The 15,171-nt window shown below is 43.3% G+C and overlaps 1 protein-coding gene across 2 annotated transcripts in view; it reads left to right on the top strand.

The window, feature by feature from the left end:
* The window catches only part of GFI1 (growth factor independent 1 transcriptional repressor), a 37,722-nt gene that overhangs the window by 19,984 nt on the left and 2,567 nt on the right, over positions 1-15,171 (top strand). For both annotated transcript variants that reach the window (XM_081914256.1, XM_081914257.1), the window contains 3 exons: positions 7,317-7,723; positions 9,032-9,169; positions 12,126-12,291. In XM_081914256.1, coding sequence (XP_081770382.1) covers positions 7,317-7,723; positions 9,032-9,169; positions 12,126-12,291 — 711 coding nt within the window. The remainder of the gene's footprint in view (positions 1-7,316; positions 7,724-9,031; positions 9,170-12,125; positions 12,292-15,171) is intronic.

Here is a 15,171-nt window from a genome sequence, read left to right as displayed (position 1 = left end):
GACTGAATTAGGAGATTACAAAGCTTATGATTGATTAAAATAGCTTCTCTTAGAGACTGACTGCTTGCCAGATCAGACTGTCAGCAGCTAGCCATGCCGCGTTGCTTGCTCATGATCAGAGATAGAATATATCTCTGGTGTACTCCTGGTGATGAGATTCCCAGTGTTTGAGCTGCATCCTAAATGGGTTTGCATCCAGCATCTCTAGTCAGCTTGCTGAGGGTCCCGATGGCGCTGGCAAAGCAAGCTGAACTTTTGGCTCATTTGACAGAAAGCACAACAGAGAACAGTTCATTTGGACTTTTTTGTGTAGTGTTTGTTTTCAGTTTTGCTCAGAAACGGAAATTGCTGACAGCATTTCCACTGATGAAGTGACACTGTGGTGAATGCTGAGAATAGTAGAGTTGCCACCTTCTGGTTTTTTCCCAACAAAATAGATCTTGGGGGAATGGGTGTGTGTGTGTGACATCTCACCAAGGTGGGTGTTGGACTTTTGCTTGACCTGTTTTTTAATTCTGAATTTCAAATCCTTGTAACCCACCCTGGGACCTGCTGGAGAAGACTGGGCAATACATGTAGTAATAATAATAATAATAATAATAATAATAATAATAATAATAATAATACAACCAAAAAGGAAGATACATATGATAACCTTCTTAAAATTGGAGGTAATGTAAGACACTGTTGTTTCTTCAGGCAAAATACTCAAACAGTACCTACTGTAGAGGTAGAAATGTAATGCAATTTATATTATTAGATGTCAATTTAATAATTAACTTCTTTAACCATACCCCCAAATCTGACACTGAGGGCTGGCTTTCTCCTTCTGCCTAGTGATTGGCTTTAATTGTACTGATTTATTTGAAGAAGAGCATCCCACTGCCCCAAATACTCTCCTAATGGCACTAACGGCTTAGCCCCCATCTCTCTCTCTCTCTCTCTCTCTCTCTCTCTCTCTCTCTCTCTCTCTCTCACACACACACACACACACACACACACACACACCATGCTCAAATGATCAAAATGGGACGCAGTGGGTGATCTGTCTGAGTGTGAGAAAAATATCGCTACTGCAAAATTGTTTTTGTCAAAGCAGAGCACAAACCTGAGGCTGTAATAAACATGTAAACCCCCCCACAAAAAAACCTTGCTGGCTCAATCAATTAATACACCTTTCCCTTTTGATTCTATTTTGCTCTATTCACTTGTAAATACATTGCTTAAAGTTTTAATTTCTTCTTCTTTAAAAAAGCCTCTATAATTGCTTTATTACCGTACCTTTTTCTGTACTTGCAGAAAGTGCTTTTTTAACCTGTCTTTTTCTTGCCGGTGTGTGTGTGTGTGTGTGCAGATAGAATATTATTAAGCTACGGCCATTTTTATTTTTACAATTATTTTTATTCTCAGAGGACTTAATCGCATCTCTTCATTCCCCTCTCTATTAAACCGTTGGTTGATGTTGTTATTGGATTATCAGTCTGATAAGCAAGAATTCAGGAGTTAATTGATGGTTTCTTGTAAACTGATTATTCTACTGCAACATTTTATCTTGTATTTTTCCTAAGATTATTACGCGTGTGCATGTGCTTTAAATATGCTCCTTGATAAAATTAGCTAATAATGTGAACTACAAGGTGTTGGGGGATTTAAAAACACAATTAGATGTATCTCTTAAATGTAGCATTTTTATTTTTATTTTTTTACATGAAATGGAGTCAGATAACATATGATGTTTGATTTGACTGCATTTCATGTAAAACTTATGAAACTGGACTACTGTTAATATAGGAGTAGTGTGTGAAATCTGTAATAACCATAGCTGTCAACTTTTCCCTTTACTTGCAAGGAATCCTATTCGGAATAAGGGAATTTCCCTTAAAAAAAGGGAAGAGTTGACAGCTATGGTAATAACTCCCGATGCGTATTTTCCCTTTAGCTCAAAACATATTGCAGACATGAACAGAAACAAAAACCTTAATGCATTCGCACCTTAGAAGCCATAACAGTACAAATATATATTTTTGGCTGTAGTTCGCCTTTTCCTATGCAGAGTAAACCCCCTACAAAATTAATGAACTTAAGCTAGTCACATTTATTAATGTCAACCTAACTACCCAAAGTAAGGCTAGCATTAAATATTTATTATTTATTTATTTATTTATTAAATTTATACGCCGCCCTTCATCTGAAAATCTCAGGGCAGTTGACGAGATAAAAAATACAGGATAAAAGCACAAATAAATAAAACAGAAAACAAAACAAAAAAACAACAACAATGCCCCCTCCCACAAATTTTTATTTATTAATAATGAATACCTTTTGATAGTCAAATTCAGAGTTTGGGTCATGGTTAGGCACCAAATATTTCGATGTGTAGCATTATATTCCCAGCCTCCTTTACATTTTAATTGGGAAGGTCTAACCAACAAAAATGGCATTTCAGTAAAACTCCTCTGTTAACAATAAAATAAAGTCGCAACGTGACAGGGCTTGAAACATTACAGAACAGCTGACCCTCTGATTTATTGATGTTAAAAACATCTCTTACTGTGTGTGGTTTCTTTCCATGTAAAAATATGTCCGACTGCTAGGGAATACACAGGGCACGAAGTGGCGCAAGTTAGGTTAAAAAATCACCTCAGGCAGTGCTCCCCCCTAGGGGTACTCAAGGGTACGGAGTACCGCCCCAAATGTTAAAAGTGTGGGGCATTTACTGTAACAACTTCATAGTGAGCACCAGCACCTTCCCTCCACTTTTTATTTATTTATTTTTAAAAAGCACTGATCACCTGTATTGGAGTGTGGGTGTGTATAGGGCAGGAGTCAAGTATAACCCCAATGTACACTTTGCCCAAACCAGTCAATACTTGCATATTCAAGTTATGGAACCGAGGTACTGCTGTTATGCTGTGGGCTGTGTGTATGTGTGTGTGCATAATTCTTGCTGCGGGAGAAGCTTTTTTGTAGATAAGAACAGGACAGGCATTCATGGGCAACACCGCATGAGCCAACAGGCGCTGGTAATAGCCTGCAATTCCACATGGCTTTCAGAGCAGCAATCGGTGTACTACCTAGAGCAGAGGTTTTCAACCTTTCTGAGTCCACGGCTACCTTGACCAACTCCATTCTTTCTGCAGCACCCCTGTGGGGCTTGGGAGCCCAGATGTGTCACCCTTTGCCTGCAGAGCCGACAGCCTCTCAGTGTTTTTCAAACACCCTCCCTTGTGGAGTGTTCCCTCAGCCTCCTGTCCCCTCTCCGTGGGAGTCCTCTGGGCAGCTACTGCTGCCCCTGGTCTCTGAGCTGCCCCCCCCCCCGCCCCAAAGAGAGGTGTCTCCTCCCATTGCCCCACAAGGGCCTAGGAATCAGCCCTTGGCCAGCCCTAGAGGCACTATTTGCCTGGGGAGCTTGCAGCCAGGGCTGCTGCAAGAAACTGCTGTGCAAGCCTTTGGGAGGCAGAGACGTGAGAGGGCATCAGAGGAAGGGAGGGAAGGAAAGAGGGACAGAGGCCAGTGTTGCCCGTGGCACCCCTGACCGTCATTCAAGGCACCCAAGGGTGCCACGGCACACTGGTGGAAAACCACTGATCTAGGGGAAGAAGCATTCAAGGCTTAGAAAGAATCTATCTATGACAGAAGCACAATAAGAGAGCTGCATCTGGTGCCACAATCGCTATGCATTTATTTAGCTAAGACTGATCATGCAGCAGACACAATCTTGTGAAGTCACAGGGCAAGAACCTCTGGGTTAGTCAGGCAATGCCATTACTGGGCTGGTTACGATTTAAAATGATGCAAGTGAACTTTTGCGAGACTTTGATGTCACGCTAGAAGCAAAATTGTTGTTGTTTAGTGATGTCCGACTCTTCGTGACCCCATAGACCAGAGCACGCCAGGCCCTCCTGTCTTCCACTGCCTTCCGCAGTTTGGTCAAACTCATGCTGGTCGCTTCGAAAACACTGTCCAACCATCTCGTCCTCTGTCGTCCCCTTCTCCTTGTGCCCTCCATCTTTCCCAACATCAGGGTCTTTTCCAGGGAGTCTTCTCTTCTCATGAGGTGGCCAAAGTCTTGGAGCCTCAGCTTCAGGATCTGTCCTTCCAGTGAGCACTTAGGGCTGATTTCCTTCAGAATGGAGAGGGTTGATCTTCTTGCAGTCCACAGGACTCTCAAGTGTCTCCTCCAGCACCAAAATAGAGGCATCCAAATATGCCCCCCCCCAAATCAGCACCAGGTGGTCAAAGCTTCCTTGGCTGATGCTGCAGGTGGGAGGCTGTCAGTGCAATACTAGGCTCATCTACTCAGACGTAAGGCCACCTGACATCAGAGGGTCTCCCTGCCAGGTAATTTGTTAGCTGCTCAGAGACCATTTGGTGAAGGTTATAAACACAAGTGATAAATGCATAAGGGATGGGAGCCTTGAATGTTTGAACCCTTCTCCTACAAATAAGCTTCCCGTAGGTAGAACACTAGCATGCCAAGGAGAAGACGCACCTTGCCTTCCTCAGTGACATTCTAGTTTTCAACCTGCTGATTTCAACCAAGGGAAAAAACATGCAACCCCCTTGCCACGCCTACAGCTTAAAATGTTGTGGTCTAGGAAAAAATTGACCCCTTGAGTCACCTGGTCATAAATAAGGGAGATCTTTAAAAAGCAAACCATGCTTTAATATAGCTATACAGTAACTACTGGTATTTTTGTAAGAGCAAGTATTCTCTCCCTTACTGTCTGAGACCTTATAATCTAGCTTGGCGTTTTCAAATGTTGCCATTGATTTGGGAAATTGCACCCCCCTTTTCTCCCAGAGGCTTTCAGTACAGTGGTACCTCAGGTTAAGTACTTAATTCGTTCCGGAGGTCCGTACTTAACCTGAAACTGTTCTTAACTTGAAGCACCACTTTAGCTAATGGGGCCTCCTGCTGCTGCTGCTGCGCCGCCGGAGCCCGATTTCTGTTCTCATCCTGAAGCAAAGTTCTTAACCTGGGTTAGCGGAGTCTGTAACCTGAAGCGTATGTAACCTGAGGTACCACTGTGTCTAAAACATCTCCCTTCATCTGCCAACCCTGAACCTTGGGATCTGCATGGGGAGGCCGTTTTCATGGTCCCGCTGATGGGGCAAGGCCTTTTAGCTGAGATTCCTGCATTGCAGGGGGTTGGACTAGATGACCATTGGGTCCCTTCCAGCTCTAAGATTCTATGATTCTCTGTGGCAGCACTCTATTTGTGGAACTTCCCTTTACTGGAAGTGCATCAGTCATCTTCAACATGCAGTTTTCATTGCCAGCCAAAGATGTACTTGTCTACCAAGGCGTTTTGCGTGGTGCCGTAGTAGTTGTTTGACTTGCTTGCCATCACTCTCTTCCTAGGAGCTTACATTCTTGGGCTTTTACTTCATTTTTTCTGAGTCGGCGAACTACATACATTTATTGCATTTGTTTTTATGATGAATTGTGAATCACCCCGTGATCTTTATCAGCGCAGGGTGGTTTATAAAGGTGGGCAGAATTACCAAAATAAATCTGATGTGGTTGAAAGCATCTGCAACTGTGCAAATTCTTAGATTGTCTCCAAAATGAGATCAGCGCCTTGTGTTATGTTTTTTTTTCCTTTTTCCAAAATGGTGGTGCTGTGCTGCTAATCACTCATATAACTGAAAAACAGGGGAAATGATTCACTCCTGAATGATTTTGCAAGGAAACAGGTTTGAGATGAGACTCGTGAATGACAGAATTAGCTTCACTGTTCCCTAGTTTTGTCTCAGAAATCAGGGCGAAGAAGAGAACTATCCTTTAATCTCAAATGTTTATGAACTGGACGGCGCAGAGTGCAAATTTGAAAGTAGCTTTGTACGGAGCAAAATGAAGATGTAAAACGTTTGGCTGGTCCTTCCAACCGCTGCCACTAAACTCGTGAAAGTCTCCGGTAGTTTTTAAAATGAGCCAACTGTTATGAAGCTGTTGTTGAAATGTTTGATTAGCAGAGCTTCTTGTTATTGCCTATTCTATTATCTCTGGAGGGCTTGCTTCCTTACTGTTGCATTTTAATTTCAACAGAGCTTTTAGGCTAATGACTGAGGAAGTGTATTATTGTTTGGTCAAATACATCTGAACTTATTTCAACTTGAATGAGAGGGAGGGAGTAGTTCTCTCACACATGAACTGCGGCTGTTAGTGACTGTGGGTGCTTCCCGGCAGGCATTCAGTGCGAAATGTGTGCTACTCATGCACACATGTGGGTTTTTTTTACACTGTTCACACAAGGATGTCACCAACAAAATGCCAACCCTGTCCTTATGTTTCTTTGTCTTCTCTGGATTTTCCTCTTCCACGGCAAATATGATGAGTAAAAACAACCCATTGTTCCTCTGCAGCCGCTACTGGTATGGAAGCTTCTTAGCACTAACCACAAAATATGTAATAAAAATAAAAACAACAACCCAATAACACCTCCCCCCCCCAAAAAAGCCATATTTTAAAAGGACATAGGATGTCAATCAAATCAATCAAAGGCCTAGTTAAAAAGGAATGTTTTTGCCTGGTGCCTAAAGGTGTATAATGAAGGTGCTTGGCAAACTTCCCTGGGGAGAGCATTCCACAGACAGGGGCCAGTGCAGAGGAGGTCTATTCTCATGTTGCCACCCTCCGGACCTCCTGAGGAGGAGGCACATGAAGAAGGGCCTCAGAAGATGGTCTCAGGGTCCAGGTAGGTTCATATGGAAATAGGCAGTCCCTGAGGAAATGTGTGAAATATATGGAGGATGTATGGAAGAGAAGTGATTGAACCAGAGAAGAGGGCCTTCTTAGTAGTTGCACCTGCCCTGTAGAACCCCCTCCCATTAGATGTCAAGGAAATAAACAATTACCTGACTTAGAAGATATCTGAAGGCAGCCCTGTATAGGGAAGTTTTTAAATGTTTGATGTCTTACTGTATATTAATTTGTTAGAAGCTTCCCAGAGTAGCTGGGGTAACCCAGTCAGATGGGCAGCATATATTATTATGACTACTACTACTGCTACTACTATTATTATTATTATTATACGGGACAAAGAAACTCAGCCCAGACACATTCCATCAAGCTCCACCCCATGGTGTAGATGTCAGGTGGTGACATAGCAGTCAATAGCATGACTGGAGAAAATGGAGTATGTAGACACTAATGTTGATCATGAACAAAGAGAAACTGGATCCGCACAACCTATTTGTAAGATAAGCCTGGAAGCACCCTATATACTAAAGAGCTAACACAACAAAGAGGTCGAGTGCGTGTTCTGCGTAAACTCCGTTTAACCGCCTCTGCTCAATTTGTGTCTCGACAGCCTCTGAGCGCTCCATCTGCCCCTCCTTGGACGAAGCTCCCCCCTTCTCGGTGCCCTTGAAGCCCTATGCCTGGAGTAGCCTTGGGAATTCTGAGCTGAGACATTTGGTCCAGAGCTACAGGCCCTGCCCAGGTCTGGAACGTAGCTCATCCCTTGGTCTCTTCTGCGAGAGGGGATCTGAGCCTGCTCTCTATGGATCGGAGCGCAGCTCAGCGCTGGGACTCTATGGTGACTTTGGCTCCTCTGGACTCTTTGAGCGGCCAGCAGCAGCCTCTGGGATCTACGTGGAAGGCCCACCTGGACTCCAACAGGAGAAGAGTGCAAGTAGCATCAAATTGGAATCAGAGCTCCTCTGTCGCCCCCTGTTAATCAGCACTGGTTCCTACAAGTGTGTCAAATGCAGTAAGGTATGGACCATATTCTATGACCCCCTTTGGTGGTATTCCTCTGTTCCACCCTACTCCACTCAGCCAGCTTCGGGGTGGGGGTTATATAGGGGTGGTGAGGTCCGAAGGCTTGGGCAAGGTTGGTCAAGGCAGAGACAGGGTTCTCTTTATTGCTTAATTTCAGGATGTGTGATTAGGAAGCTTGTACGGGGAAGGTGGAGCCATGGCATATTAATTGTTCAGATAGATCTTATGAACATAAGAAGATTCTTGCCCATGAGCCCAACATCCTGGTTCCTACAGTAGCCAACCCAATGCCTCTCGGAAGCCCCAAAACAGGACATGACGGCAAAATCCCTTTCACTTTTGTCCCCCAGCAACTGATATTAGGATCTCTGATTCTAGACATAGTATACAGCCATCACGGACTTATAGCTTTTTGCAGGTCTGGCTGGATTTCACAATTGTCCTTGTTTTGTAACATTTCTAATCTTTGCTTTTGTCACAGACACTCTAAGCTGTTTGTAGCATTTCTAAATCATCAATCAGTTTAGACAATGAAAAAACCCTGCTACATATGACACTATATATATATCTCCCTAAAATCATAAACTACATATGAAGCAGTATCAGATATATATACTGATTGACAAAACAGTATCAATTATTACAGCAGACCACGTACTTGTCAATCAGCATTTCAGCTTGCAGTAACAGTGGCACAACTAGGTAGTGGTGTAGCATTGGGGAGGTTTCCCCGGATGCAAAATTGTTAGGAGCGTAAAATTTCAGCACCTAGTGCTGCCTCAAAACAGCTGTGCGCTTTTGTTGCTGAGCTCCGTTGAAAAAGGCCTCTCCATGTGAACCTCTCCAGACAACGAAATGACTCTTCTTTTCTTATTTTTGTGGCTGCGATCTCCTGGGTGACGCAGGCACTATTAGGCAGTTGAATGTGCATGCGTGTCTCATCCATTTCCCTCCACGTGGCCCCGGGCACTCGCAACCCTTGCTACACCACTGCAACTAGGTAATATTAGGCTCTGGCCTTAATTGTCTTATGAGGTCCCCCTCTTTTTAGATGGCAACATGCATTACCTCATTTGTTTCAACATGTGGCCATCCAGCCGGGCTGTGATCCCTCTTGCTCATTCCGTTGGCTTGGGCCACCGACACCTGCCCCACCCTGATGGCACCAATCCCTAGTAATGTTAATTGGCTGAACCTCCGTGGGGGGAAACACTCTCCTAAACAGCTCTGATATCTCAGGTTGAGGACCTGCTTCAGGCCTTCCTGAACCATAATTCTCTTTGTCTTCCCTCTGCTTCTCAGGTCTTCTCCACTCCCCATGGCCTGGAGGTGCACGTTCGCCGTTCGCACAGCGGCACCAGGCCCTTCGCTTGTGAAATGTGTGGCAAGACATTTGGCCATGCAGTTAGCCTGGAGCAGCATAAAGCTGTGCACTCACAGGTGAGAACCCCAGGGAAGGTGGCAAGTGGTTGGAGAGGGTTCGTCCACACGGTGGCTTAATGCGAAGAGCCCGCTTTCTGTACCTCTGTTAATTCTCTGATGTTCTCCTCCAAAGCACTGCCTCCTCACACTTTCCCCTCCTTCAGTCCAGATTTACTCATACCGGGGATACTCTGAAACAGAGAGGGTGCGAGGAAATCTGGATTGAGGGAGGGGAAATTGTGGAGAGGCAGTGATTGGAGGAGAATGTCATACAGACAATGAAGAATTAATGGATATACAGGGGTACCTTGGTTTATGAACTTAATCTGTTCTGGAAGTCCGTTCTTAAATCAAAGTGTTCTTAAACCAAGGCGTGCTTTCTCATAGCAGCGGGCGGGACTCAATTTACAAATGGAACACACTCAACAGGAAGCGAAACATGTTCTTATACCAAGGCAAAGTTCACAAACCAAAACACCTACTTCTGGGTTTTGCAACGTTCTTAATCCAAGTTGTTCATAAACTAAGATGTTCTGAAACCAAGGTACAGTAAACTCACTATCTACATCAGAGTTTCCCAAACTTGGGTCTCCAGCTGTTTTTGGACTACATTTCCCACCATCCTTGACCATTGGTTCTGCTGGCTAGGGATGATGGGCATTGTAGTCCAAAAACAGCTGGAGGCTCAAGTTTGGGAAACCCTGGATTTACATTAAATGACAGTATAAATGAGCCCAGAGTGACAGATTCATGGGACTAGCAGTATACGGATAAGTATACCAAGTTTTCTCATGCCATTTGTCTAGCACAAAAATAGCATAATAAATCTACAACATGTGGTTCATTATTAGTGGTCAATGTATAAATTCTTGGCTCATGAATTGGTTAAAAATATTAGGAAGAAAAGAGGGGGAAAGAGGGGGAGGGGGAATAGTAAGTGGGGTGGGGGTCAAGTGATTATGCTTCTATTCTTCTACTTAGCGTATGTGTGGGGTTTTGTGTCAGCGCAAATTTCCCTTCTTAAAATTATTAGAGATCCCGGAACACAAAAGTGAAGTTTGAGGGTTTTGCGATCTAGATTTGGAGAAGCATTAATACCACTGCACTAAATCTAACTAAATTTCTCTTCCTTCCCCACTCCTGCCGTGCATTAGAGTACAAATAAAAGAGTTAGAATAATGATCTGTTGCGATCATGATGGACGCATACAATAGACAAGCCTTCTTGTGTTTTGGCTCATTTTCCTCCCCCCCTTTCCCCCCTCCTTCTCTTCCTTTCCTTTTTCTTTTTTCTTTCCCATAATGGCTTATGCTCTATGCCATGTACAGTGGTACCTCGGGTTCCATACGCTTCAGGTTACAGACTCCGCTAACCCAGAAATAGTGCTTCAGGTTAAGAACTTTGCTTCAGGATGAGAACAGAAATCGTGCTCTGGCGGCGTGGCAGCAGCAGGAGGCCCCATTAGCTAAAGTGGTGCTTCAGGTTAAGAACAGTATCAGCTTAAGTACGGACCTCCGGAACGAATTAAGTACTTAACCTGAGGTACCACTGTACTTTGATATTTTTTGTAGGTTTTTTTTGCTTTTCCCATTATTATTGTTAAGGATTTTTCTTTTGTAATTTTAGTTCTTTATATTTATCTATATTTGTTTAAAGCAAAATAAAAATATTTTTTTAAATAAAAAAAATGAGTTCTTGTCCCCAAACCCAAATTATGCACCCTTCAAAAGCTTCTCCCTTTCTTCAACACTGTTGAAGTGCTGTGGGCGGGGGGTGGGGGTGGACAGCAGATATATACCATAAGTTTAAAGCATATCCAACACACATTTAAAGGGCATGACTTCTGCTAAAGAATCCTGGAAACTGTAGTTTGTCAAAAGTTCTGGGAATTCTGACCCTGGGAGGGGGGAAATACGGTTCCCTGGATTCTTGAGGGTCGTCATGTGTGCTGGGCGCACTTTAAATGTATGGTGCGGATCGAGTGGGAAAGAAATGTACAGTGGTACCTCAGGTTACATACGCTTCAGGTTACATACACTTCAGGTTACAGACTTCACGAACCCAGAAATAGTGCTTCAGGTTAAGAACTTTGCTTCAGGATGAGAACAGCAATCGTGCTCCGGCGGCGCGGTAACAGCAGGAGGCCCCATTAGCTAAAGTGGTGCTTCAGGTTAAGAACAGTTTCAGGTTAAGAACGGACCTCCGGAACGAATTAAGTACTTAACCCGAGGTACCACTGTACATAGATTTTCTCGACTCTGGTGACAAAAAGACACCTACCTGAGAACTCTAGGTACTTTTTTAAATTGGAGCTGGAAGGATGAACACTAAAGGCTTTTCATCACAAAATGTAACTCTTTCTGTAATACACATGTAAAACCTGTGGAGCACAAGCACCACATGTGGAAGTTTCCTGGTTCAATTCTCAGTATCTCCAGAGTGGTTTGGGGATGTTTTCATGGTTCGGGGAAAAATTACTTGATAAAACAGAACATTTCAATATAATGAATTATAAGTAAAGTCCCAGGTTTGAAGGAGGAAGCAACTTCAGGGATCCCTACTCCCCCTTATCCAATGCAGTCACTATGGGATCTATATTTTGTGACAAAGCAAATGGCCACCATATATCTGAATTATTTTGAATAATTCTGAGTTTTGTTTAGGCAAGAATACCCATATATGTATTTTTAAATTAATGGATACCTGCTTTCAGAACTTCGTGTTTTAATCTATATTTTGATATAATTGTATTATTCCAATGTGTTTTTCCTTGTGAATATTTTATATTATTTTATGTAAGCGCCTTTAAGCGGTACGTCAATCTTCTTAAACCAAAGTGGAAAAAATCAATTATCAGATTTATTTTTTTTTGAAAGCTGCTTCTATGTAAGTGGTTAGCTATGAACAGATATTCTAAACGCATTAAATGAAGAAGATGGTGCATCTGCATGAAGGTCCTGCTTTCTCTTGGCAGGAGCGCAGCTTTGATTGTAAGATCTGTGGTAAGAGCTTCAAGAGGTCCTCCACGTTGTCCACCCATCTTCTCATCCACTCAGACACTCGGCCTTATCCATGCCAGTACTGTGGGAAGAGATTTCATCAGAAATCCGACATGAAGAAGCACACTTTCATCCATACAGGTGAGAAATGCTACCAATAAAAATAAAAAACTAAAATAAAAAAAGATCAAATTATCTTCCAAATTATAATTATTAATTTTTGGGACATCCCATAGTCTGGACCTTGAATCATATCTCCAAATCTCAATTCTGCCTCTCGTCGTTATTTCCATATTTCCACATCTCAATTTTAACACTCTAAACTTCTTTTTATCCGCTGGTTTCCTCCACAGTGACGCCGGGAAAGCAGGGTGGACTAGCTGACAGATTTATTTTTTGTCTCTCCAAGTACAAGTAGTTTTAGAAAGACAGACACGCAAGCCCTCTTCAGCTCTTCCTTTAAAGCAGAGGAGGTGGCAAATGTTTTTCTATGTGAGGGCCACATTCCGTTCTAGGCAGCATTCTGAGGGCCACATGCCAGGGGTGGAAAGAGCCCCTGGACAGAGCAATGCAGTACTTCCCCCCCTAAAAAAAATGTTTAGGGGTACTCTCATTTTCCTACTCATATTGAAATACTGCCCCTCAATGAGGCCAAACTTAGATTCACAAAATGTTTAGGGGTATGCGTACCCCTGCATACCACCCCGGGGGGGGGGGGGAAAGCACTGGAGCAACAAATGTCAGTTTCCCCTTTATACTGTTGTTTCTATCCACACTCCTGAGGCAAGAAACAAGATGGCGTCCTCCCCATCGCATGTGTATAGAATTCAGTTGACGTCTCTACCAATCCCTGCGCCCCAGCATTTGCTGCCTAATGAGCGCATTTTGTTCTGCCTAATGGTAGGCCCAGCCAGAAAGTTGGAGGATGCAGATCCAAACAGTCAGTCTTGATATTTGCTGTGGAGCTCTCTTGTGTATTATTGAGTTTTTCCCATCAAACAGCTTGAGGGCTATTTTCAGTGGTAGGCAAGGCACCATGATCTTGAGTTTCTGGGGAACATGGAAACAAAACAAAAACGCAGATTGAATAGCTGTGGAAAACTGTTAGGAGAAAGACAAGCAAAACATACTGCAGATTTAAATGGAGCTTTTCTCAGGGGGTATGTCTTCTGACCCAGCAGCCTTCTGTATCCGCTGAAGCGGGAGTAAATTACAAAGATATTATCTCCCATGCGAATAAAAAACAGAAGGAGAGCTTTGCAGAGATCTATAGAGTCCGACACCTGTTTCCTACAATGGCCAGCCAGATGACTATGGAAGGCCCACAAGCAGGAGATGAGGGCAATAGGCCTCTCCTGCCATTTGCTGTTTGGCAACTGATATTCAGAGGCATGTTGCCTCAGTTATTGGATGTGTTGCAAAACCATTATGGCTAATGGCCATTGAGAGCCTTATTTGCCATGAATATGCTTAATCCCTTCTTAAGACTGTCTACGTTGGTCCAGCACTGCAGCTTGTGGTAGCAAACTTTACTATTTAACAATTTAGCTTCATCAGATAATCCCTATTCTGGTACTTTTGAGAGAGGGAGAAAATGGTCTCTCTGTCCACAGTTCTCTCTGTCACTCACAATTTTTCTAGGCTAAAAACCCCCAAACCTGTTTCTCCTAGGGAAGTTGCTCCAGTCCCCTGATATTTTGGCTGCTCTTTTCCAGCTCTAAAATATCAGCTGTACACTGTATTATAAGAATGGTTGCACCATAGTTTTGTGTAAAGGCATTGTGTAGGTGGTTCCATCATATCCTACTGATTCCCAACATGGAATCTGCCTTTTTCACAACAGTACCACACTGGATCAACATTTTCATTTGGCCACCCACCACAAATGCAAGATCTCTTTTCAGTCAGTGCCAGCTTAAATCCCAATGAAATAAGGATTTCTGCATGACTTCGCACTTGCTTAAATTGCCATTTTAATGTCCATTCACCCGGTTCTGAGACAGCCTTTTGGTTCAAGGTTTTATGTCATTCTGTATGGCTGGTGTGAAAAAACGCCGCATATTACACCTTGGAAAATGCAATTCATGGTCACTGCTGTTGAGAGTTTTCATGTGCAATCTGATTGTAAGAGCATCACTGATATTGTCCATCTCCGCATTGTTAACTCCATTCTCCACCCATGTCCTGCCCCATTTTTGTGAGCTTTTATTGGTTTTTAGAAACCGATTGCTTGTCACAGTTTCAAAGTGCGCTAGTCTACTCTCAGCGCAATGCCACTTATTTTGAACGCGTGTTGATGGAAAACTAGATGCCCCTCAGCAAAACCTCGCAACGTGTAAGAACAAATGGCTTCACAATTATTTCCCCAGGAAGCATGACCATTAACATTTCAGAGACAGGGAAGGAGGCGGTGAAAGAAAAAGGCCTTCTGTGGTTAGAACGAGGGCAGCGCCTGGATTTTTAAATCAGGTTCTTCCACTTTCCAAACAGGCACACTGGCTTAGTGAGCAATGAGGGCCACTATCTGTGTGCATGTTTGGGAGAGGAAATTATTTGTGCAATTGGAAATAGGAACGAACAATCCAACTGCTATTGAAATGCTCTTTTCATCTGAAGAGGTGAGCAATGAAGAACGAGCTGCTTAGGGGAAGAGGGTGGGAATCTTCTCCTGCAAAGGTTCTCAAGGGAACTCTGGTCAGTAGTTTGCCAAGGATGTTTTAGGGAAGGAAAGGATAGCTTTCTAAGTCTGAGAGCTGAGATCCCCATTGAGATGGCTGTTTAGGGGCTGCACCCTCTCAACCCTGACATCATTGCCAAGCTCTGAGTTACCTGAAAGGGTAATGCCAGGGCTCCCTTGTCTCCTTCTTCCAGTTGTGCCTTGTCAGAGAGTGGCTGGTACTTGTCCTAAACTAGGGCGATTAAAATTAGCACAAAACTTGACAAGGATCCTAAAGATGCTATCATAGGATTGCCATATTTCAAAAAGTAAAAACCAGGGCATCCTGAAAATTGTTCAGCTTA

This window comes from Podarcis melisellensis, assembly GCF_964234715.1.
Source record: "Podarcis melisellensis genome assembly, chromosome: 6".
Lineage (NCBI taxonomy): Eukaryota > Metazoa > Chordata > Lepidosauria > Squamata > Lacertidae > Podarcis > Podarcis melisellensis.
The sequence above is the reverse complement of the archived record's forward strand: the minus strand, read 5'-3'. Positions and strand labels throughout refer to the sequence as shown.